The sequence below is a fragment of the Pangasianodon hypophthalmus genome, chromosome 25, assembly GCF_027358585.1.
Source record: "Pangasianodon hypophthalmus isolate fPanHyp1 chromosome 25, fPanHyp1.pri, whole genome shotgun sequence".
In the NCBI taxonomy this organism is placed as follows: domain Eukaryota; kingdom Metazoa; phylum Chordata; class Actinopteri; order Siluriformes; family Pangasiidae; genus Pangasianodon; species Pangasianodon hypophthalmus.
In genome coordinates, this window is record NC_069734.1 from 5,772,683 (window position 1) to 5,799,040 (window position 26,358).

Below are 26,358 nucleotides of genomic sequence, written 5' to 3' on the forward strand. Positions count from 1 at the left end.
ATGTGCAGCAAAAATATGTTTCCCAGTATCAAAGGCATCCAAGGTCATAGAGGGATTAGCAAAAAGCCTTTTGACAGAGAGTGCCGTGGCTAGACCTTACTGTGACTTTCACTGCATTCTCATAGGGCTGAGGATTACCGGAATTGTTCCTTTGAGTGTGGTTAGGTTTAGTAAAGACAGTGAGTAAACGGGAATTAAAGGCTTATAGTTATTTGTTATAGACTGTCTGGTAAAGCTACGGCTATTTGTGTGTTGTACATAAAAATGGGGCTGATACAGGACGAGTGAGTGTTTCAGTGTTTTGGGAAATCCTTTCTGGGAATCTCTCTCTCTCTCTCTCTCTCACACACACACACACACACACACACACACACACACACACACATAAAAAAAAAAAAAAAAACTGGTGCACATTAGTGTCATATACAAATACATTCTCCACAATATGCACCTGTTACACTAACACCCATCACTTCAAACAGAATTTAAAGGGGTAGACAAAGTTTACTTATTTTACACATCGAACACTCTGCTCCTTTAAGGCAGCAGTAGCAGTCCTACCCAGCCTCCCGAGCTCTTCATGCTCCACCCTAATTGGCTCTCAGGGCTGGCTGGTTCATTATATGAGTGTACAGTAGGAAAAAAGCAACATGACTGCATGTTTCCAAGTCCCTCCAGAGTCCTGGCTGTGTGCACATTTGACCATTTTAATACAAACCACATTGTTCCACTTTGCCACTCCATAACTCTTCCCAGGAAAAAGAATCAGCAGGATGTTTCAGACACTGATTACTTTTTAATACCTGTGGAAAGGTTCACCACAGGCACTAGGGGGGGCTGTTTAAATCACATCGTTAGACCTTTATGGTCCCAGGAATAAATTAAAAATCCCTTGCTTTCCCCAGCTTTTGTGGTTTACTGAAGTCCTCCCTGTGGATCTTAACAAAGTGAGGCTGATGTTTCTATTAAGTGAGAAGGCTCTGGAGAAGTCCAGAGGAAATCACTTTCATAATGTCATTTGGACCTTTGAACTGGGCCTCCATTCATGGAAGTAATTGATATGACATTTGTTTTTGCAGTCAGCACTCTCCTCCTAGCACAGAGCTGAAATGCTGAACAATTCAAGCGATTGAGTCTCTGTTCCCTCAAGGAAATAGGCTTACAGTTTGAAAACAAATACAATTTTTCATTTTGCTAGGCATTATATGGAGCATAGTTAATATTGAGTACGATCAGATGTTTTGATTGTTAAAACACATGTAAAAATGTGAGGTTATGCAGCACAAGGCAAATAACATGAGGTTGAATCCAGAAATGTATTAAAAATATCAAACATAATGGTAAATATCCAGTTAGGATATAAGAGCAAAACTATATATATATATATATATATATATATGCTACTTTTTTTTTTTTTTTTTTTTTTTCAGATGGACGACCACAGTGGGAGGTGGAAGCCAAGATCATTCGTGAGAAGAGTCAAGGAGTGAGTGAAATGATGCTACTTTAATTGTATTACAAAAGAAAAAAATGCAATCATGCAAAAAAATCAAACAATTCTCATTTGTAATTTTCAATCAGAATAATCAATACGAATGAATCAGTACTGGCTGAGATAACAATGTATTAAAGACTTCATTGGCAGCAGGCAGTTATTCAAAAATGACAACGACAGCCCACTAATTTGGAATTGTACATGAAAAACACAATAAAGAAAGGCTTACATAAATGGTAAGGATCTAAACTGATATTTATTTTAAACACTGTGCAAATATGGATATAATCACAGCTAAAAAGTATATACAATAAAAAAAAAAGCACAGCCAGCCTTCCATTTTATTTTCGTGTATCTTTATTAATTTCATTCTTTTATAATATGAATTATCAATAGGAATATTTTCCTCACTGACATTGACGCATCAAATGAAAAGATAGACAGAAATCAATGAAAAGTCAAAATTAGCCCAAAAAAAAGACTAAATATTAAGAAAAAGACAAAGAAAGTCAAAGAAAATCTGTTTCATATCAATTTCATAGTAAATAACAGACATTTTGTGTTGGATGTGTGTTTAGTCAAGCATTGTAGTGGAAGTTCCACCGTACCACAGCAAGAGCATCACCTCCGCCGCGCAGGTGCAGTTCTACGTGTGCAATGGGAAGCGGAAAAGGAGCCAATCACAACGATTCACCTACCTGTCAGGTACAACACACACACATTCTACCTGCTGTTATTACAGTAACTCTCATAGGGCTTTTTCAAGTACTGAATTGTAGTGACTTTAATTATTGTAAGTGTTTCATCTTGATGTGAAAAACTTACTGCTCTCCCTTAACTACAAACTAATTGGTCAAAAATACATCTGATAATGCATCTTTTCTTTAATGTGAAAAGGACATATGGCCATGTGACTTCGCTCAGGCTGTTGTTGCGAGTGTCTCCCTTTTGCATCTTGGTGTGTGGTTTGTTGGAGGGTTTCTCCAGCTAACCGTCATGCACCTGTTAACCACTCAACATTTAAGACTTTAAAACAACTCATGGAGTGTCAGTCTGTAAGTTTGACATTGTTACTTAAATCATTCATTGTAAAATTATTACAGATAGGACTTCATGGATTACAGTGAAGCATCTTAAATCTAGAGCTGTTAGGCAGGCAATAATGCAAAAATATACTTAATTAAAAAAAAAATAAGCACAGACTCATGATCTGAATAACATAGATCATAAGTTGGTTAGTGACTTGCAACAGATTTTGGTTTAGTTTTAATATCTAAAAATGTTTAGACATCATAATAATTATATACTCTATTATTTTGTTCTGGTTTTTGGTAAAGGTAGGTAACTAGGATATTAGAACAGTGCTAAGTGACAGCCGTTCACAGAATTAAGCATTAATGAAGTCTTTTGTCTGCGTGTGAGTGTACTCCGGCAGTATATCGTTTTGTTATTATTTTCCCAAGCTGACTCAAACTGAAAAACAGCGTTGGCGTAATTTAATCACACGTGAGCTTCTTTCTTTCTCCATGTCACACACTATTCTAACCTAACCATGCACCACAGGAGAGAGAGTGGCAGATACAGATAAAGAAACAAAGTGAGAGAGGCCCAGCCTCCCGCCTACTCCCCCCGTTCCACAAACCGCCCACTCGAAAGCAGACTTCCTGTTTTCCACACTAACCCGCCTAGTCTCAGCCAATCAGGTGTCAGCTTTGGGCAGTAAAAGCTCAAAGAGAACCGTGGCGGCTTGTAGTTGTCATGGCAGCAGCTGGCTTCGGTTAGGGGTTGGGGGTTAGGCCTATCTAAGTAAGGAGGCTTTAGGGTGTGATGCAAAAAAAGGTGGGTTTAGCACACACATATGCACACACAAACACATGCATTTTCTCATCAGCATATTGAACTTGTGTACCACTAATCCAGTGTTACAGCCTTTCAGTATTAGAGAGGCAGTAAACTGGATTTGTGCTCCTATTTGGAGCATTGCTATAGGGCACAGAGCCCAGTGCCTCTTTCGAACCTGACACTAGTTTATGTGGCAATCAAAACAGGCACCATATGCTCTCTCAGAGCGGGCCCTGGGTAAAAATATCCCCCCGCATGAGGACGAAGGAAACGCCAGATTGGAAAATGGGTTACTGATCACTATGTGGCATCTGTTTTTTGGGACGGCTTGTCTGCATATGGACCAGTATTGGACTTGATGATTACGGCAACCTTCCAGCCGTATAAGCTTGTTCTGTGCTTAACAGAAATAAACAGAGTTCTTCTATTTAAAATAAATAGAGGAGATTTTAAACTAGATATTAGATTTTGAATTGAGGGTTTAGTCATTGGTGCTCTTCAACTATCTTTACCCCTCTCTCTCTCTCTCTCTCTCTCTCTTTTACAGTCCTGGTTAAACAGGAGCGCCGAGATGATTTGGACCCCCCTGCTGTGCCACCGATGTCCATGCCCCATGCACATGCTGTTGGCCTGGTTCGTTCTCCGGTTCTGCCCAGCCCAGACCACTCACATTCACAGGATGGGCTTCTGCCAGGCTCTCCACGTGGCCTGGCACCCTCCCTACACCCTCTCCAGACACCCTGCGCTCCTCTTCACTCACCTACCTTCTCTCACCTGCCTCACCTCCAGGCCCGAGGTCTTCACCCACCTCCTGAATGCCAGATGCCCTTCCATCCAGGCAGTGTGCCCCCCTCCAGGCAGACCTACCCTCCTCTCCAGCATAACCTACCCTTCAACGGCCAAGCCAGTCTACCTGGAGCCAGCCCTCAGGCCTACGAGCGCGTGCCCTTCCAGCCCGAGCCATCTGGGTGCCACCCTTTGGGAATGGGCATGGTGTATGGCTCCCCAGTTTCAGCTCCTGCCTCTGGAACTGGCCCCTCAAGCCCCAGCCACACTTCTCCTCAACTCCACTCTCTGGGCTATCACTGTGCCACCCCAGCTCAGGTGACCTCGCCCACCCACTCCCTCAGTCAACCTGGAATGCAGCTCCAGCGCTCGCTCGGCTACCATCCAGTCGGGCAACGATCGGCCTCATGCCCGACGCCCTCCAACGCCCCTGCCCGAATGGTACCCCTTCCCCACTCGGGTCCATCCTCCCCTCAGCTGCACTCACTGCCCTACCAGTCACCCACCTCGTCTTCTCCTACCAGCAGCCCTCTGGGCGCCCAGCCCTCACCCCAGGCCAGCAGCCCCGTCATGACAGGGATTCCCTCTGCAGGACCCATGGTGCATCCGCTGGCACCACAGCAAGGCCCGTTTACCAGCGAGGGAGAGAGGCTGAACATCAAACAGGAACCCGAGGACAGAGAGCCCACGTTCCGCTCTATAGGCCTGCAGGATATTACACTGGATGATGGTGAGTGCTGCTGCATTTAAACTCTTCCTTCTTTCTTTTAGTGCAGGGGTGTCAAACATATGGGACCGGCCTGATAAAGGTTTCAATCTGATGCATCTACGTGGATTGTAATTGAATAAAAAGATGTAGTGTTATTCTACTAGGGGAGAAAAAGACCAGATCCAGGTTGTAACCCTACAAAGAATGGAAAAGTTCAAGGGGTTGAAGACTTATGCAAGGCGCTATAAATTTGTTCTTGCAGTCTGTTCATCTGTTTTGTTGGTGATATACTATGTTCAGTCCATTTCTGCATTGAGAATGTACCTTGTACGTACATTAAGAGGAGTTGGTGATGTGCTATTGGTCTACTAAATTTAATTTTTGGTCCAGTGCACTTTGGATTGAGTGTAAGCTCAGTGATCTCTTCTTTTCTTCCATTTTTTGTCTCTGTTTTTTGGACTTGTCTATGTCAAACAAGGATCAGCACTACCTCCATGCAGAGAGATTGTATTTCCCTTCAGAGTAATGTGATTAACTGATAATTTGCTGTAATGTAAACTTGCTTTATTCTGTCAGTAGCCCCACATCAGTTGCTGATGGGTGTTAATTAATCTTGCCAGAGCACAGAAGGAAATAGCAGTGGCTAATTCCTTACTCCTTCATAAACTGGACATTGATGGGAACTGAAATATGATTGACAGTCTTGGTAATGAAATCTCTGTGCATGTGCATGACTGCTTGTGCTCGTATGTTGTGTATGGGTCCCTAAGGCTCTAGTAGACCAGCTGGTCAGTAAATTCCTAATGCAATAAACAATCTCAGTAACAAGCACTATCATTCATAGCTAATCCTCATTAGCTTTATTATGAGACTTATTAGAGCAGGCGTTTAGCTTCTTAGAGAGGGGAAGGGAAGAAACAGGGAGTGTTTTTGAGTTCATTGTAGCACGTTTTAGCAACGTGCCTCATATAAGGTGCTTGTTTGCTGTTGGTGCATATGATCAGCATTGCTAATGTAATGCACTAGAGCTAAATGGACTATTTGTTAGCATTTTCTCATGTGCAGTCAAAGCACAAAGTAGCCTTTTCATTAGTTTGCGAATTGAGAAATATTTGTAAGTTTGAAGTGCTAAAAATTGAATTTGTGATTTATTATTCCCATTTTATTCCATGCAAGTTTCATAATGAAGTGTCAGGCAGACAACAGTATGTCTAACAAGAACAGAGAGTGGGCATAGCCTAAATAAATGTGTGTGTGTGTGTGTGTGTGTGTGTGTGTGTGTGCGCGTGTGTGTGCGCGTGTGCGCGCGTGTGTGTGTGAGAGAGAGAGAGAGATACATGAACTGCTCATGTAGCTGTTAAACACAGTTTTACAGTCAATCCAAACCCCCAGACGCAGTGGTGCCAAACACACACGAAGTAATCTAATTTAAATACGAGATGTCCAAAAAGTCAGGAATCAATGAGAGCAAAACTAGATATATTTCATTTTGTATTTAGTATTCACAACATATGCTTTACATATTCACCCTTACACTCTAAGTATTTTCTCTGTTTGTCATCATGTGTCTGTTGATTTTGCTCAACTTATTCAGATTGAAATATTTGCTCAACATATTCCTGTTGGTTCCTGAATTTTCGGGCACTCTGTATAGTGTAAAATAAGGGTGGTTAAGAAAAAAAGAAAGAAAGAAAGAAAGAGGAAATTCACAGACCCCCTTATAAACACAACACAGATTTAATTTATGAACATGGATTAACCCTTTAAATATTAGACACATTATGCAAATACACTCACTGTCCACCCTGTACGCCTGCACGTTCATGCAGTTATCCAATCAGCCAATCATGTGTCAGCAGCACAATGCATAAAATCATGCAGATACAGTTTAAGATCTTCACTTAATGTTCACATCAAACATGGGGGGAAAGGTGTAATATCTGTGATGTGGCATGGTTTTTGATGCCAGATGATTTGGTTTGAGTATTTCAGAAACTGCTGATATCTAAAAATAAGATCTAGATAAAATGTAGAGTTTACACACTATGGTGAAAATAACAAAAAACATCCTGTGAGCGTGGGTCTGCAGGCTGAAACACCTTGTTGATGAGCGAGATCAGCGGAGAATGTTCAGACTGGTCTGAGCTGATAAGAAGTCTATAGTAACTCAAATAAGCACTCTCTACAACCTTTGTGAGCAGAAAAGCATTTCAGAACACACATCAAACCTTGAGGTGGATGGGCTACAACAGCAGAAGACCACATCATGTTCAGTTTGGGTGAGCCTGTGCCCATGATAGGCTCAGATTCCTGTTCTTGGTTGACAAGAGTGGAACCCACTGTGGTCTTCTGCAGTCGTAGCCCATCCACCTCAAGGTTCAATGTTTTGTGCATGCTGAGATGCTTTTCTGCTCACCATGGTTGTAAAGGGTGATTATTTGAGTTACTATAGACTTCTTGGCAGCTCAAACAAATCTGGCCATTTTCCTCTGACCTTTCTTATCAACAATGCATTTCCACCCACAGAAATGTCGCTCACTCAGTGTTTTCTGTTTTTCGCCCCATTCTGTGTAAACTCCAGACTGTTGTGTGTGAAATTCACGGATCCGCAGTTTCTGAAATACCCAAACCAGCCCATCTGGTACCAACAACCATGCCACAATCAAAGTCACAGAGATCACAATTTTTCTTCATTCTGATATTTGATGTGAACATTACCTGAAGCACTTCACATGTTTTATGCATTGTGCTGCTGCCACATGATTGGCTGATTAGTTAACTGCATGAATGTGCAGGTGTACAGTGGGAAGTGGACAGTGAGTGTATGTACCATCTGTACTGAATTTACTGAATGCAAGACACTTACATTCTGCTAAAATATAGAAACCTTTTGTATACCAATAAAGTTAATAAAAAAAAACAGAATTTGTACCTAATTGTACCTAAATTGTACCTAATTGGTACCAGATTTTCAGCTAGTTGACATTATTTATACTATATTATACTAATATACTTTGTATACTTATTATAATAATACAAGTGATCAGTTAGCCTTGTAACGCTAATAACTAAATAATAACTATAACACTTGTACTGTCATCAAAAAGTAAATATAGAATTGTGAACCTCCAGCCTATTGGTCACAAACCCCACTTTGAGAAGCCAGATGAAGTTTGTGCTGCTTTCTGGAGGCACTTCATCATCCCTCCATCTTTAGGCACAGGCCCAGGCACACACATAAACACAGAGACTGTCAGCTATAAATAGCGTTGTGTAGATTTCTGTCCATGTAATGCTTTTTCTGAAGCTGTCCTGTGATCTGTTTCGACTTTAAGGAGGTCAGAGCGGCTCTGGAAATAGACCACAGCTCCAATCAGTGAGATGAATTCACCGTATCAGTGTCTCTCTGTTTGTTTCTCTCGCTCTCTCATGTATGTCTCCTTTTCTATTTTTCTCTTCATCAACTTCCCCAACCACCTGGGTCTGGGTCTCTCTTACATTGCTTCTCTCTCTCTCTCTCTCTCATGTCATGAATCACTGTTTTACGGTTGCTATAACTGACGCATTTGTGACTTTCGGTAGGTTAACACAAAGACTTCTTGTATTATTCAGATAGACTAGTGGTTGTGTTCTTAATCAGAGTTTTCCCCTGTTTAAATGATCTTTACCACTTCCATTTTATTCATCACATTTTACTAGAACAGTGCTGCTCAAGCAGGTTTTTTGGCCCCTTTGGATAGTCCACACTTTTGCTCTGTCATCATACAACTAAACCAAGCCATCAAGAACACTAAATACCTGGGTTTGGTGTGTTTTTGAGCAGGAAGAGAGCAGAAATGTACACCACAAGGGGCCCAAGCACCAAATTGGGAAATAACCATAATTTGGTTTGTGGGTGAAAGAAGAAATTGATTTTTTTGTACATGTTTAAAGGCCATTCCTTTTAGAGAAAGCTGTTTATTTAGTAATATGCATAAAAAAATGTATGTGGCATTATTTCACTCCTTTGTTTATAGGAAAAATTACATACATATTAAGGGAGAAACAAAGCTCTAAAATGCAAAATTGTCATCCAGGAAACAGTCTTTAACTGTTTAATAACTCATAACGCACTGTCAGCTAGTTGACATTATTGATATTATTGAGTTTTAAAGTAAACTAATTTAATTTAACTGATAGCACCACAAAGTTGATTTTCCCGTAACAGCACGGCTCAAGGTGTTTTATTCCTCTTAGACCACAATTTTTTTAGCAAATTAAAGAATGATATTTAGTAATATTTATCTGTTTAATGTTATGGAATGACGACAAAACAAAACAAGATAGTTCCAGTTGTCATTTGTGTTGTAGCAGGTATACACAGGTGTACACTGTTCCCTCACCAAACTCTTTTTTTTCTCTCAAAGTTAAAAATGTCATGTCACAGAGAAACTGGAAAGCCCTCTGTCCTGAAAACTTTGCTGTCTCAGAATACGTAAAGTTACAGCTTTACCTCTGACTTTAAGCTCTGACACTGGAGACTCCTTCTATAAATGTTAAATAAACATGTCCTTACAGAGAATTTCATTATCAATGATTACACACATTTTTAAATCAGTTTATGTGGAGCATCCGCTGTACAGCTCCCTGTGTAAATTGTTACTAGTTTTTACTATAAACGATCATGTATTAGAATGAGAGTATTAATATAAACCTTGCTGCTGGAACTACTGTAAAAGCTGCTGTTACAGAAAATTCATCAATACCATCTGACCAATCAGAATGGAGTATTTAACATCACTGTGGTATAAGTGTACTGGTAAATGTATATATAATTATATATTTAGACACATGTTGTGGAGCTTCTCCCATAAAATGTAAGATGGTTTAGAATTGTATCTAATTTTGTACAGCTTTTTTTTAAAAATATCTATGAGATTAGTTTAAATAAATAAACTAAAAAAAGGTTTACTACAGTAAATCTAGAAATGTACTGCTCTGTAGAACCAGGGCATGTTGGGTATTTTAGGTCCGCTGATATTTTCTTTGTTTTTCTCCCGAGCTTGAAGTGTAGCGCAGTTGTAAGTGCTAAGTGTACTGGTTCTCTAGCACCGTGTCGAGGAAACATGTGGAGATAATCTGTTCCCTGTAGCATGATGGCATCAGCATGTGCCAGATCCCACTGCCACAGGAGTCTGCACTGGCTCATGTACAGTAAGACAGAGAAGTTGGTGGGTGTGTGCGTATGTGGGTGTGTGTGTGTGTGTGGGTTTGTGTGTGTACGCGTCTGCTTTTGCACATTTTGTGCATGCTTGAGTGTCTGTTGGTGTTGGCCTATACACATATCTGTAAACTGCCAGTCAAAGGTTTGGACATGACTAGTCACAAATGAGTTTCACTTTATTTTTAGTGTTTTCTGTCTTTTGGAAAAGTAGTTAAGACATCAATCCTGGGGGGGGAAAAAGTGACTCATATGGAAAACATCTATTTTAGATTCTCAGAATAGTCACCTTTTGCCTTTATCAGCTTAGTAAACTTTTGGGATTGTCTCAATCAGCTTTATAAGTTTAGATGTTTTTCCAAGAGTCCCATGACATTTATAACACCTTGGCTGCTTTTTCTTCACTTTCCGGTCTGGTTTAAAACAGGAATTAATCAGGTGTGTCATTTTGACTGGTAGTGCAAACAACTAAGACTCAGTGTGATTGTGTTTGTGGGGGCATGATTTTATATCTTCGTGAGGACCAAATGTCCCAATAAGGATAGAAATATCTGATGGTTTTGACCCTGTGGGGACATTCGACTGATCCCCATGAGAAAAACTTTTGGCTTTTTTTGCCAAAAAGGTTTCCTTTTGGTTGCTGAGGTTAAGGTTGGATTTAGGTGTATATAGGTATATAGGTATATAAGTATATACCTAGTATATAAATGGGAGGTCCTCAAAAGGATAGCAAGACAAGTGTGTGTGTAAGATGGTTCAGGCTCTATCCCACAGTCTCTTTGCAGAAGGTAAGGAGGGAGGAGTTATACAGTGATGGACAGATGGACAGAAAGCAGGGAACCACACACACACACACACGTACACTTACCGTCTACATAAGCAGACTGTGTGTGTGTGTGTGTGTGTGTGTGTGTGCACATTACATGGACATAAGGCACAAGTGAAGCTGCCTTATTTATTCTCATGGATTTGGATGACGCTGTGAACAGAAGGAGCAGCGTATGCTAGGTCATTTTTTCTCTTCTCTTCTCTTCTCTTCTCTTCTCTTCTCTTATCTTATCTTATCTTATCTTATCTTATCTTATCTTATCTTCTCTTCTCTTCTCTTCTCTTCTCTTCATCTATCTACTCTCACACATGCATCTTGTCACCTTGTGTTTAATTATTCTCCTCACCCAACCTGAGCAGACAACTGGCGTTTTTATGTAGGCAACTGGAACATGTTCTCAATCACAGCTCCTGGCCTACATTTTCACATGTGAATCTGTGAGAGAATTCTTGAGAGAAAGACAGAATTTATGTGTGTGTGTGTGTGTGTGTGTGTGTGTGTGTGTGTGGAGAAAAGTGTGTGGGTGTGTGCTGCTTTATTTGCTCTTTAGTTGGTGTAAAGTGCAGCTGCCACCTCAGCATGAGTTGGTCTGGGTTAATAATAGCCAATGCCTTCTGGGCTTTTCTTTTTTGGTTATACATTACCACTGTTTACCTAAACACACACACACACACACACACACACACTACAGAAAACAGTTCTTTTGTGCACTATATAGATTCTCAGCTGTGTATTTTGAGTTATCAGATCATTGATCTATGCGTCATGGATTTGATGCTGAATAAACTGTATTATGTTGCAGAAAAGGATAAAATCACAATGCTATCATCATCCTCCTCCTCGTGATCATCATCGTTATCTCCAGTAAACGAGCTCTAATGAATCACAAACAGTGCCTGTGCGAGTCTTTTGTTAAAGAGTCACTTGCAGCTCTGTCGTGAGCTACATCACAAATGTCTCCATAAGTTTTGCCTTATGGACTTTTTGCAAGTGTGTGTGTGTGTGTGTGTGTGTGTGTGCGCGCCTGCGCGTGTGTATATCAGCTGATCTAAATTCGCTCAGCTGCATGCCTACATTCTGGAGAATCTCGAAAACTCTGTTTTACGAGAAAGACAGGTTCAGCTCATTGATCAAATGAGTTATAATCTGTCTTCGTGGGGGAATCCCAGTGCTTATGTAGTATTAACAAATCATTATTAATACTTTATCTTTGTTCCTCTAGTTAGCAGGTTGCATAAATAAGGCGAGGCCGGTTAGCGTCATGATATGTGTTTACTTTCATAATCAACCTCTCAACAATGTATTAAAGGTGAAGTCAGTGAAGTTCTCCCAGCATTCCTGCAGCTTTAACTGAAATACCGGCTCGGAGGAGAAAATGCGGTCTCTGTGCATGCGCAAGGCTGTCTTTGTTTCAATTTTGAGTTTCAAAACAGGAAGCTTTAGCTAACTTCCACCGAAAAAAATCCCTGACTAGTCATTTACTAGTTTTTTTATTTTACTCAGTATTATATACTACAGTCATATAGAGTATTTTACAGTGTATATTTAAATAATATAAAATATATAAAGTGTTTTGGGATCAGTTTATTAGTTTATTACTACAAATCAACTGCGACAATATATTTACAATTTCTCAATGTGTATTTCACCATTTCCCCATTACTTTGTAGATACAGTAGTTTACTTCCGGGTATAAATTTTATTTTAACATCAGAAAAATTCTCACATCATCTGCAGGCCTTTTCGTCATTCTGGGCCCAGCTAAAACTTCTTCTAGCGTCTTGCAATTTATTTGAAATCTATACTTGTAGCCAAAAACAGCAACGGATAGGGAAATCACCTTCCCACTCTCTGTATTGTTTGCAAGAACACTTACATTTTTCAGTCAGAATATTTTAGTCAGCTGTCATTGTTTCATTTTTTGTTTCCTAACCGGTGTTTGAACCTCAATAAAAAAAATCCAGTCTATTTGGCCATGAACTGCAAACATGCTCGCTTTGGTAGAACATGCACTCCTCTTAACATTAATGTGAAAGCTTTGTATATTCTTTTATATAAGAGACAAAGTTAATGTGAAAGCTTTGTATTTTCTTTTATATAAGAGAAAGTTAAAATCCATTACTTAACTAACAGATATTTCTGGAATATTTGCAGTAGGTCGTGTCTCTAGTTACGTGCTACCATTAGTCAGTCTTTAACACTGTAAGGTGGATGCGTACATGATGCATCATAGCATTTGTAGCCCCTCGTCAACCATGTTGAATCACTAATACAAATCAGGAAATGGAGAGTGCGTGGAGGCATGTTCATATTCTGCAAAAAAAAAAAAAAAAAAAAAATCATATCTAGTGAAAATATCAGATGGTGTATCTAATTTTTTTACATCATCATTTACATACATCTAACATTATTAAGCCTATTTGTCTTGTTCTTCTTTTAGATCATTTTCCTTATTTCTAAAAATAAAGATATGAAACAAGCTAAATTTTCTGCACATAGAACAAGACAACGTGAAGCTTGTAATGAGTAAATCTCATTAAAAAAATAAATCTTATCTTATCTTAAAAATCACCTATATTCCAGATATTTTCACTTGCTAAGATCTTTCTCAGCAGGTTTTTGCTGAGATGTCTCCGATGCACTCTTGGCAGGAAACTGATTCAGATTTGTTTTGCTTGTCTTTGCTGCACAGACATTGTTTGCTTGGACAAGACTATTTTTAATTGCGCAGGTTTGTAATAAAGAAGAACTTTTATGCCAATTAAATACCAAGGTCATGTAAAAGTCAGGTGCTTTGTGAGCAAGTGGAGGACGTTTGGTTGGTTTAATAAAACACCAGCTAGCATGTTAAAGAATCAAAATGAGCTTCACACTATGACTCCTCGAATGAGTCAGTTCTCTTTGCTTGCTTTATTATCATATTTAATTACATGCTACTTCGCCAGGCACTGGTGAGACTCGAGCAGTGATACAGGGACTCAGTGATGGTAGTGGGGTACAGGATGAGGCCAGTGGTCCTCTAACACCCATGGGAGGAATGAATCACTTCCTGGACCATGAGATGGGAAATCCACTGATGAATCAGTGACCCAATTAACTGCTAAATACACATCAACCTGCACATTCTTCCATGTTGAATTAACATTCTTCTCTGTCTATCTCTCTCTCTGGCACTTAACAGTGAACTTTTTCTATTTTTATTTTATCTTATTTAGTTGTCTTTTGAGAAGTGTGCTCATGACCTCACAATTATTATACAGTACTTTTTACATGGTATATGGTATATCACAGTGATATTGTCTTATGTTACACTCTCAGGAAAAAAGTACTAAACTGTGCCGTTCCTTGTCAATGCGACAGTGACCTCATGGGTACATCTTCTGTACTTTTAGCATGTATCATTTACATGGTAATATGAATGTAGCATACTTTCTAAAATGGGTTAAGGTTCATAATTGTACCTTTAATTAGCTTTTAGAGTACTTTAAAGTAGGACTGGGTGATATGACAAAAATATCATATCTTGAAGATATTTCTAAAATACATGACATGTATCACAATATATAGGTTTGCTAAGAAACCTCCAGCAAAACTGTAGTCTTGCAGTGGAAAAAACTGTTATAAATAATAACAAATGTATTTAATTTTAATAAACATAAATTAATCATTTTTTATTAAATATTAAACAGAAATATTTATTTATTAAAGTAAATAAAAAATATTTAACACTGAAGACTGCTTCCATCAGCTGCTTCCAGTCAGTTTGTAATTATTTAAAAAAAATATATATATATTTTTATAGAAAGATGTCATGATATCTACAATGGCTCCATAAAGCATACTGTGGCATAATTTATCACAATATTGCCCAGCTCTATAGTATATAACATAAACATTTCCAGGTAAAAGATACATGTACACACAGGTTCAAAAGATGATGGTACCACCCCACTGACCCTTTTTTTTTTTTTTTTTTTTTTTTTTGAGAGTGTAATGTGCCATTCAAGCTATCAAGCCATTTAATGAGAATAATTAAATGATTAATCCTAAAATGAAGAATAACACTTAACCATTTTATAATTTTATTGTAACAGATTCCACAGGTATACCGTTGATGGATGTCGATGTTAGTGCTGAACTTTGTTTAAATTCTTGGCATCTAAGCAAAGCATTACCGTTAACCCTTAGTAGTCATAAATTCCCCCTTCTCACGCTCATCAGGATGTGCCACATGGTTGTAGCCCTGAAGAAGCCATCTTAGTGGTCACTGATGCTCAGTTGAAGTGTCACTCACCCTTTGCAGCCAATGCCGTTGCACTTACATCCACTGATTCACATCCAGAGCAGCCCTGATGTTGAGCTGTCATTTATCGCCTGCTTACAAGTTTCAGTCTGGCAGTTGCATGTATATAGATTGTGTTCTGTGTTACTGTATATATTTGCAAAATAGGGGTGTCCCCCAGCAGTCCTCCAAAGAGGATCCCCTCTTTCTGAGAGTCACTTAAAGCTGGGTGGTACGTGTGAGAGAAGTTCTAGATGAATCATGCTTTCTTACATGTGGGGAAAGCGAATGCTGAAATGTATTCTGACATCCTTCAGCGTGGCAGCAGAACACCAACTTCCCGTATTTGACTGAGTCACACAAATGTGCAGGCTGTGTGTCCTCGAGGTAATGTTTATAACGGTGCACTTTAACTGAGCGACATCTAAACAATACGGCTCACAACATGTATACCTTTGGCATCAGAAACAGGCTACTGAGCCATTTTAGTCTGTGTGTGAGGGGGACCCAAATGTCCACACAAGGATAAGAATATCTGACAGTTTTTACCTTGTGGGGACGTTTTCATGGTCCTCATAAAAAAATAAACAAATAAATAAATAAATACATTTTAAAAAAGCTAAACTGAAACAGACAGATGGTTTGCTTTTAGTTACTGAGGTTACGGTTAGGGTTAGGGTTAGCTTTAGCTGTAGGTGTAACAGTAATTCGCGGTATTAATAATGTAAACTGAAGGTTCTCACAAGGATAGTGAGACGTCTGTCACTATCTGAGAGGATGAAAACTTGTATTTGGCCAGAAAACTTAATTTCCTTTCTTAGTAAAGAAAAAACAAGATCAGACTTTCATACTTACTCTTTCCAACTGACCCATTTCCAAATGTAGAATCTTGAATACTTTGAAGTATGTCCTCTAATTCTGCGGCTACTTCACTCTAAAAATAAAGCTTTTCCCTACATCATTTTTAACACACTTAGCCACTAATAGATTCATTCTTAATAGAATTTTATTAATGATTCATGAAGTAATGTATATTTAGAGATACTATAACTATTGACTATTGGTCACTATTTTTTTTACTTATGTAAAGCGTCTTGAGTATCTTGAAAGAGCTCTATATGTTTGAAACTGCTCAACAGAGACCTTTTAAACCACTGCTTTACCCTCTATTCTGTTTACTGCTTAATTAATATCCTGCTTTATTGACCAAGTTCAGATGATCTTGATCCGTATAACAGATGATCTATAACACTTTTAACAGACGTTCACCATTTATTTTAAAATTCTTAAAGCATCTTATCAATGATCAAAGTAAAAAAAAAATTCTAATTAAGCCTCAAACCCTCTTCCTTTGCTCGACGATCCTCCGGGGTGGCAGTTTTGTATGCAGCCAAGAGATGCAGGCAATGTCCCACTGTCTTTTTTGTTTCACAAAAAAATAAACTCTTTATTTTTACATTTTTAAACTTTTTTTAAACTTTTTTATTTTATTTTATAAAATACGTATCTATTTTATTTTATTTTTTTCTAAATTTTAAACCTCATAATGATTTGAACATAATTTCTATAAAATAAATTTATATGATTTATAGAATATATATAATTCTGAAATTGATCCATGCATGTATATTTTGTATTGGAAAAATAATTGTTAGTATTTTTGTCATGCAAGCTTTATGCTAATCCTTGTTGTTTTTTTGTTTTTTGTTTTTGTTTTTTTTTGTTGTGTTTTTTTTTTTAATCATTATTTCCCTTGCTCTTTGTAATCAGATAATACTTTTAATATTTTTTAAATTATTACACTATTCAAATGTTCCACATTTACTAATACCCTAAATTACAGTAACTGATTTAATGTAATTTTAATGTAATGAAATCGCCAGCATATATAACTGTATATACATCATATATAACTGAGAAAAAGTCTCAGGCACCATAAATATTTTATCCAAATTTTCTAAAGAATTTTTTTTTTCTGCATTATTGTGTCATTGTGGGGGGAGCTAACTGCCAAACATTTATTTTTACCGAACGATTAAATGTTTCAGAAAGTAGCATATTAAGTAATACAGCACTTATATACAGACAAAAACATTACAGACAAAAACATTAAAAACATAAAGGAGGCTTTCTGGTTATAGCTCCTGAAACAAAAGGTTATGAAGCTATGTCAAGGTTTTAAAGACAAAAGGTGGATATGCTTAATGTTGATTTGGATTGTTTTATTACTGTTTTTTGTAGTCATTTTTATATACAGAAATTCATTTCATTTCTTTAATTCTGATGGCAATTTTCTTTATAGAAGTGCCTAAGACTTTACACGTTTACACAGTGTACCATATATCTGAAGAAAAGTGTGCGTAACTGCAGTGTACTTCTGTAGTAAATGTGATAAATGTGTCAGTGCTTCACAGCTGAGGTATATATTAGTGTGGGGTTTTCGTTATCATCTTAGGGAGAAATATCAGTTGAAATGTGGTGTGCTGTTGCTTCTTGCGTTCAATACTCTGTCTATGAATTTGAGAAGGACGCTGTACTCTCCCATGGACTGCAGCGTTATTGCACCCACTCATCAAGACTTAAAATCCCATCGTGTGGTTTGTACATCTCCCACACCCTGCTCACAACTCCCACATCTCCGAAAGTGCTGAGTTGCCTCTGTATGCACGCCATTCCTTTTGCTTAGGTACAGAGAGGTGTGTATGTGTGTGTGTGTGTGTGTGTGTTCAGGAGACAGACACACATTTAGCAGAAATAGTCTTGACGGGTCGTCCCACTGCAGGCCTGTACGTGTGAGAAGCACTTTTACCAGAGGAAGAGACGCACGCCTACACGAACAGGATGATCTGAGGCAGCGGCCCGGCATTTTTAAGAAGTCGCTAACCTCTACAAAAAAAAAAGGGGGAACAACACCCACCAACAATAAGATGAAAGTCTAAATAACAACACATCCTGTACATCTGAACACAACTAAATTAAGCCACCTTTGACATTTAGAAGGTTTTTAAGATCACAGCTTAAAGACAAGTTGTGCGCTTCGAATGTTTGTTTGGAAAAGTGAAGTTTAGCGTGCACTGATTAAACTTGCAGGTTTTCTCTGAGGGCATTCCTCCCTCCATCTTATTTTTATACTTATCTTTAAATGTCTCTTGAGTATTTTATAGATTTTCCAAAACCAAGGAAAGACACAAAGTGGGGTTCAAAAGTATAAGACCACTAGTCTATTCCTCATTGTTTTCTAATTTTATACAAAGTTTTCCATTACAAATGATATTTTCAGCAAGAACTTGAGGAAAAAAGGAGAATCTTAGAAATATTTACATGAATTTCAAAATTTCTTAGTATTTAGTACATCCCTGTTTTGCTTTAATGACAATGTGCACTCGAGCTGATATGGACTCCACAAGTTTGTGTAGAACCTGATGATCCATGTTTGATAAAATCCATCGGAGCACTTCAGTGGAAGAGATAAGACACAAGGAAAATCTGACCTTTCAGACAAAGGAGATAACATGATCAAAATCACAAATTTGCTTAAATAGTGAACTAGAAATAGTGCAGAGTGTTGAAGATATTGAACATTTCCTTTCTTTGTTTTCAATTTTTTCAAAGCTTTCTGTTTATTTCCAGTTTTATATAAAAAAACATATTCTATGTGCTCTCAGAACCCCTCTGTATCATCACAATTCTATGACGATTTCCAAATTTATGTGACTTTTGAATGATATCTTCAGCTTCCCTATTTTTTTGTCATTATGTCTCTTTTTAAGGACTTCATTATATCATCATAGTCACAAAGATCCCATTTTAGCTATATTCGCATCTGTGGCCATGAGGGGCAGGACTGGAGTGAGAGCTCTTTGAGACAGAGCTCATCTTTGCTGTGAAGCGCTGGTTCAGACTGTGGTTAAAACACATTGCTGCAGTTGCCTGAGTCTAACAAGCTTAAAAGTTAGTGGCACTTAATTTTACTCTGTCTACAGTGGAGAAGTGAGCTCTTCAGGTCTGTCCTTCTGTAGGTGATAACGGAGGAGTAGTTATTGTGCAGTTAAAGCATTGATTGACTGTGTGTCTCTGGTCATGATAAGACACCCACTGATCCACCCACTGTGTCTGAGACAGTGGGGACGTGTGGTGACGTCGGTTGCCCAACAGCATGTGGAGAAGGTTGGCTCGGCCAATCGAACATTTGGCGGAAAACGGCTTCAGTTTCACTGTAACAATGAGTCCTTAGTATGAGTCCTGCCAAAAAACTGACCCCATGTTGGGCTACATGCTGATTTATTTATTTAATATCTGTCATCCAGTCTGCCAAGGTAATTACTCCACTCACTCCAATGCTGCTCGGGATATGGAACATATGTTTTATGATTTAAAAAAAATATATATATATATATATATATATATATATATATATATATATATATAGTCTCTTTATAATATTCACAAAGCCATAATGAGTCGTCTGTGTGTATACACCAAGCTGTTAAAAGCATGATACTCATACATGACTACATGATGTGATTAAATTTGCCATTCTTAACACACTCACACAAAAATGTGCACATTACAGCTGGACAGCTTGTGGCTAAGATGCTGCAAACCACTGAATGGAATAGTTCTGCCTGACTTTCCATTTGCAGCGAGTGCGTCACATACCAATGTCTCGAGTTTGTTTAGGCTTTTCTTTTCTGCCTCTCTGTCTTTCCGTCTGCTTTTAAGAGTGTGGTATTGGTCTACCGCGCTCCACTGGCACACGTAAAAGAGGTTCAGCATGGCTCAACACTGATCTCTGCTGGTAAAGGCGTTACACTGTGCACACTTGTGATGGGAATTCCTGCTTTTCAGTGAAATCTTTATTCTAACTTCAATTAACAAAATAACCTTAGTCTGTATTGTAACATCTATTTAAGTAATTATAAATTCAGCAAAGCACTATACCTGTGCATTGACAAATATAGTAAGCATCCCTGCATTAATGTTATTGTGCTGCTGTATCGGTTTCATTAAGAAGATTCATTTCCATTTATCCTCATAACTCCTACACTTAACTACACACAATACAATACAATACAATACAAAATGTGAGCCAACTCATTCATGAATGGCACATCACTAGTTCCCAGTCCAAGTTAACTTTACTGTGTTTGCGATTCTGCAATAATAAATTGTTGTGCTACACAACATATAATAATAAATCTCATTACACAAAACGAGATTGCATAAGTTGGGCTTAAAAGTTGAGAATAACTGAAAACAGCAGCAAAAGAACTCCCGCTACACTTATGTGCGCACATAAGTGACATCATTCTAGTAGGAGAGCGCAGCAAAAACTGACGTGAACAGCCAAAAACAATGCTGTCATTAGCTATTAGGCTGAAAAGAGTGAGAATTGAAATGAGGAGGAATTATGCAGTGTTCAGCTAAATCTCATAATTAAGAATTTCCAACTTACGACTAAGGAAAAAAAACACCCCCTCAAGTTGGGAATGTGTCCTCAACCCAGAGTAAATATAATCAGTAAATAAAATTTCACTTCACTCTTTTAAATTTTATAGTTTATAGTAGTATTTACTTTACTCAACATAGACACATTAGTTGGTAAAATCTATAACATTTTACCATACAGTTCACTGTTTTAAGAAAATAAATACATCATAAACTCACTAATATTAGCTGGCTAGCTTGCAGTTAACAAAATACACAATTTCATTTTTGTAGCTGAAACGCATGCAATCCAAGTTCAGGATGTATTTATTTTCTTAAAACAGTGAACTGTATGGTAACTGCGAGCTAGCCAGCTAATATCAGTGATCATGAGTTTATGATGTAGTTATAAGATAAGATAAGATAAACTTTATTAATTATTAAATTAATTATGATGTCGAATGTAGCATTAGTACTTAAAAGCAGAGGAGCATCTCTATCAGCACTGTAAGTTTCAAACGAGATGTCGAGCAGTGGTGCCTTTTGTATTTGTAAAAGTAGTTTTAATGGGGATTAACATTATCTTTACATATTTTCTATATTGAGATTAAAATTGAAAAGCAAAGATGTACTAGGCTACATGTAGTATGTTATACCCTAGGTAGAGTTCATATGTAGTGAATAGAAAGATATTTGGGAGTGAAAAAAATGCGGGCAGAAAAAAATCCTGCATGAAGAAGATTTGTAGAAAGGGCTCCAGAGAGGCACAACAGAAAAGAGTTTGCCCTATTGTAAGGAGATTGAGAGTCTGAATCCCAGCGATGCCACAGCCATCTTTGGCCAGGAGCCAAGGGTGCAAACTTAGCCATGCTCTCTGAGTGAGAGGGATGGCATATTCTCTCTCTCTCCTGTAAATCACAGTGACGCTAGCTAATCACGGGTCTCTGTGAGCTCACGTATGTGGAAGAGGGCAGATAGAGCTTTCATCTGAATGTGTCACCAAAATGATGTCACATATTGAGTCGTGGGTCTTTTAATATAAATTTAAATATGATAATCTCGTATCATCACGACAGCTAACAACTTTGCATATTACATTTTTATCCATATCATGCAGTCCTAATAGGCAAGCTGGCTGTGTCTACCCTCTAATCATACTTTGCTCTGTGTTTTTCCCTCTGCTGTAGTGAACGAGATCATCGGCAGAGACATGTCTCAGGCTCCGGGGGTTCATGGATCCTCAAGCACGCTCGGTCACTCGTAGCCCGGTGCCCACTGCTCTCGTCCATACAGCAGCACGTCTGTGAGTCCCGGCGAGCTCTGGACTCGAGAGACGCAGACAGACACAGCGCTTCCATCCACACACATCCTTTTAAACGAGACCAGACCCAGCCAGAGAAGATCTACTGATGCTGACATTCATTCAACTAACCAAGCATTACACCATTTAGAAACGGTTATAAAGAAGAATTATGGGGGAAGACAATGCGATCAAACAAAAACATGCTGGATAATGTGGCTACAAATAATAATCACAGCACCTAGTTTGAACAGTACATCTCTTTCTTTCTCAGCTTCTTCTCTCGCAGTAGTTCTCAGGCGCTTTTTTCTTTTTTTTTTTTTTTTTTTTTTGGATCAGCCATTCAATGGAAAGAGCAATCTATGCAGCCCAGTACATATATGCAATACAAAAAAAATTACACAGACCAAATGTAGCATAATGTATGTAGATGCTTTGCTCTGGATTTTGGGTCAAATTGGATGGAAAATGGAATTCAAGAGGTATTTTGATCATCCCTGATGCTGCCTCTTGAAATAAGCGTGGTCTCAGCAGCGCCCCCTGGAGGACAAGCTGCTGATGTGCTAATGATATGCAACATTCCACATTTTTCTAGGGTCTTTTTTTCATGAATGATCGCCCTTTCTCCTCTTCAGGTTGAACAAATGCCTTATAAGCCTAGCAGCTTGGATTGACTGAAAAAAAATAGCTTTTAGTTGAGATGTTATATTATTCTTTTTTTTTTCTTTTCTATATTTTCTCCTTCATAAAGCTGAATTCTGTGCTGAGGACACAGTTCAAGTTTGCGTGTTTTGCATTTCAAGTTCTAGTGTGCAGCAAAGCGTGTAACAATTTCAAACGCAATACACCCGAACTTAATCGAGTAGTATCTATAGAGGAAATCTATACCACTGTAGAACATTAAATTAAAGTTGGAGTGTTTGAGATGTCGAGAGAATCCGTCGTATTGTCAGTGTGTTAGCTGATACTCCCGTGTGCCTTTCAAGTGACAATCGTGCTTAGATATAGGATAAACCACCCGCATATGTACAATATGGTGGCCATATTGTCGTGGTTGGAAATGCTGCTTTCAGACTGTACAGGGTTTTTTTCTACAGAAAGAGTGTGTTCAGTGCTGTGATAAAAAAGCAAAACTGTAACTATAACCCTATGTTTATGCTAGCAAGCAACAGGCAACCAGTCTTTTTCTATGTACATATGCAACACAGAGCTACGCTTTCAGCGACAATGGCAACCAACAAAATCACATCACAGTTTTTTTCAATTCTATGCAAATGAGGTATGATGTGGTAAAGCAACAAATCCAAACAATTGGCTTGAATGATTCCTCGGAACAACTCTGTGGCATGTGTGGTCACTTTTAGTTTTTACCTGCAATTAATTACCCTTTACAGTTTGATGTGCAAAACTGTGGTCGTGTCATATACAAACTCTCATATACAATGTTACAAAGGAAAATACACTTGAAAGGAAGTAGCAGAGATGGTTGGTGGATTTGCTTGCTAGGCTTTCACACTGATTAGTGCATTTGGGTGTAGCTAGTTAGCTTGAATAGCTACACATAGCTACTACAGTTTCTCATCAAAAGTAAATAAAAAACACGTCAACGACATGAGTATCAGTCGCTACACGTTTTTAAGAGACAAACCACAAGCCATACAAGCGGCTTGTCACTTGCTAGTGCAAACGTAGGGTAAAAAACATTGTTACGGGTTTTGGCTAATCAGCTATCTTTGTTAACAACAAAGATTAGTTTGATTTCTGTGTGTTCTGTGTTGAAATGTCTCCTTACATTTCACTATTTTTTTCTACCAGCACTCCATGTTGATGCTTCTCTGAATTTTTTTTTTTTTAAATGAAAAACTTTTGAACTGTTTTTTTTCTTTTAAAGCAGTCACATTTCCTCCACCTTGTGGCCGCTTCACATAGGACTAAAAATGTGCTGAGGGAAAAACACGTAGTGTGAAAGCAGCCAAATTGCGTTTGACAATCAACAGCTCAATGCCGCAGGATGTAAAGTTGTACAAAACCGTTAAAATGAAACTTTTTTTTTCAATTTACATCTAGTTTCATAGTAGTACCCAAAAAAAGGCTAGATCCTGAACAAAGCATTGTAGATAATGATGATGATACTCTTATTTTCCCTTGGAAATCAAATGAATCAGTGTTTGAGGTTACTTACTGAAGCATGATAAGAATGTCTGAAGGAAGTGGATGTTATAGGGCAAGGACTTCTACATTTGCTTGGAGGCTCGTCTCGAGGAATTGATTCATAGTGAACACTGGGTGCTATCTTTATGTAAGAAATGTATTTTTAGTGTCGCTGCGTCGCTGAGAGTTTGATAGAAATAAATCTGTGAAGAATTTGTATTGGATCCCTGCCTTAAAAAATTGACAGTAATAACTATTGTGTGTATATTTTTCTATTTTAAGGAAACTGGTACAGCTACTTAGTTTCTCATGTTTGGGTCTTTGAGACTTGGCGGTATTAATGACTGTTGTTATAAATTGAAAACATTAAAAACAAAAAAAGGACAAAAATTTGGAAAGAAAATTTGCTATGCACTAAAACCTGCCTGTTGCCTTTTTTACAAAATAAACGATTAAAAAAGAAAACCTTGATGCCTCTAGACGTAGATGCTATAGAGCAGCTTAAATGTAGAACAGTATATGCCAGATATCTTTTTCTCCATGTTAGAGCTCTCCGTGTTTGTGTGTGTTTGTGTGTGTGTGTGTGTGTGTGTGTGTGTGTATGTGTGTGCGCCTGCCTTGTAGAGGACTAATGTGTGTTTGTAAGCGTCTTAGCATTTGTAGATAACTGGATTTTTTAAAAATCCTTTTCCAATTTCAGCAGTGAGAAGGCACACGGATGCATTTAGTCTATGCAAAGACAGACCGCAACACGTCAGCGCAATATTTGATATCGAAGAAAAATAGTAGATATGTTCGTTAGCCAGCTCTTGTATATACATGCGTGTGCGTGTGTGTGTGTGTGTGTGTGTGTGTGTGTTTACCCGTAGTGACAGGTGACATCAATGCCACTTTTGACTATTTAATTTAAACTATCAGATCTACAGTAGGAACGCCTTAAACTTGTATTTGATACACAGATGTTTGACCGTTTGGGTTTGATTTAGGAATAGCTTTTGAAACTTATCTGTAGAAGGAGGGCAAAATGGAAAACGGGAATTCTGGGACAGAAACCCGTGCTCCCAACAAGCGTCTACTTTTGTCCCATTCTTCAAACCAAAGACCGAACAATGTGTTCCTGTTTTACAGACAGATGACAAACATAGACTCTAAAACTCTATTTTTGATACTTTGAAGAAGATGGATGTCATTCCGAAAGCTGGGGGAAATTATATATATATATATATATATATATATATATATATATATATATATATATATATATATATACTATAACATTTTGTAAAATAAAAGGGAAATACAGGTTTTGCTGCTGTTTACAGAGCCGTGTATTGTCATTTCGTGTACATTTTGTATTTTAAACTTTTTTGTAATTTTTAAGACTGCAGTGCTTTTTTTGAAATTATCCAAAGGGAATAAACTTGCATTGTAGACTCTTCTGATGTAGTGTATCAATAAAAAGATGGAAACAGAAACAGACCATCTTTACTCTGTAAGTTATAAGAAGTTGTGTGTGTTCTACACCAATGACACATCAAATTTCTGTCGAGATATATTTATTATTATTTCTAAAGCCATTATATGAAGTAACATGATGATGCAGGTTTTTTATTATTATTAAAAATATACATATAAATATTATAATATTATTAACATTATTAATATTAGGCACAAAATTACACCACTGTATTAACCTAAAATATGGGTTTGTTTTACATTTTTACTTTCTAACCTTACTGTTTAAAAAAAAAAAAAAACTGCATTGCTGTCATGTCCTCTTTAAGAATCTGTTGATTATAATTAACATTCTTCTTAGCTGTGTCATAAAACAAAACTGACAGTGACAGCACTGCTTGGTAATTTCCTATTACTGGGATAAATTCATGTAGTTTAAATGAGTTACATGCTTTTTAGCTGATTTGTTAATATTGCCACAGCATCTTATTATTGACTTTTCTTAATTTCCCTGTTTTCCAGTTTTTCTTTTATATTTCAGCCTACTCATACACAACATGTACACAGCTGTAAATATACTTAACTTTATCTTACGAGCCTTTAGCTGATTTTTTTTCTTCACATTTTGCTTTTCGCAGGTGTTGTAATGACGCGGCTCGGCCACAAGATGGCATTAGAGCGCCATTTTCTTTTTTACTATATTTATATTGTAGTAAAAAGTAAATATTGCATAAAAGATTCTTTTCAGCCAAACAGTTTGTGCAGAAAATGTGTTTAATGCCTTCTGCACGTTACCTGCATAACAGCAAAAAAATAAATACATTTGAAATAGAAAGTGGATTTACTGTAATAATAATAATAATAATAATAATAATAATAATA

The 26,358-nt window shown here is 37.7% G+C and overlaps 1 protein-coding gene across 3 annotated transcripts in view; it reads left to right on the forward strand.

Moving 5' to 3' along the window:
• nfatc3a (nuclear factor of activated T cells 3a) overlaps window positions 1-25,496 on the forward strand; it is a 77,964-nt gene extending 52,468 nt beyond the window's left edge. For all 3 annotated transcript variants that reach the window (XM_026937643.3, XM_026937644.3, XM_053229596.1), the window contains exons 7-10: window positions 1,431-1,486; window positions 2,074-2,200; window positions 3,885-4,853; window positions 21,758-25,496. In XM_026937643.3, the coding sequence (XP_026793444.1) occupies window positions 1,431-1,486; window positions 2,074-2,200; window positions 3,885-4,853; window positions 21,758-21,834 (1,229 nt within the window). In that variant the 3' untranslated portion in view covers window positions 21,835-25,496. The remainder of the gene's footprint in view (window positions 1-1,430; window positions 1,487-2,073; window positions 2,201-3,884; window positions 4,854-21,757) is intronic.
• Window positions 25,497-26,358: the final 862 nt, after the last annotated feature.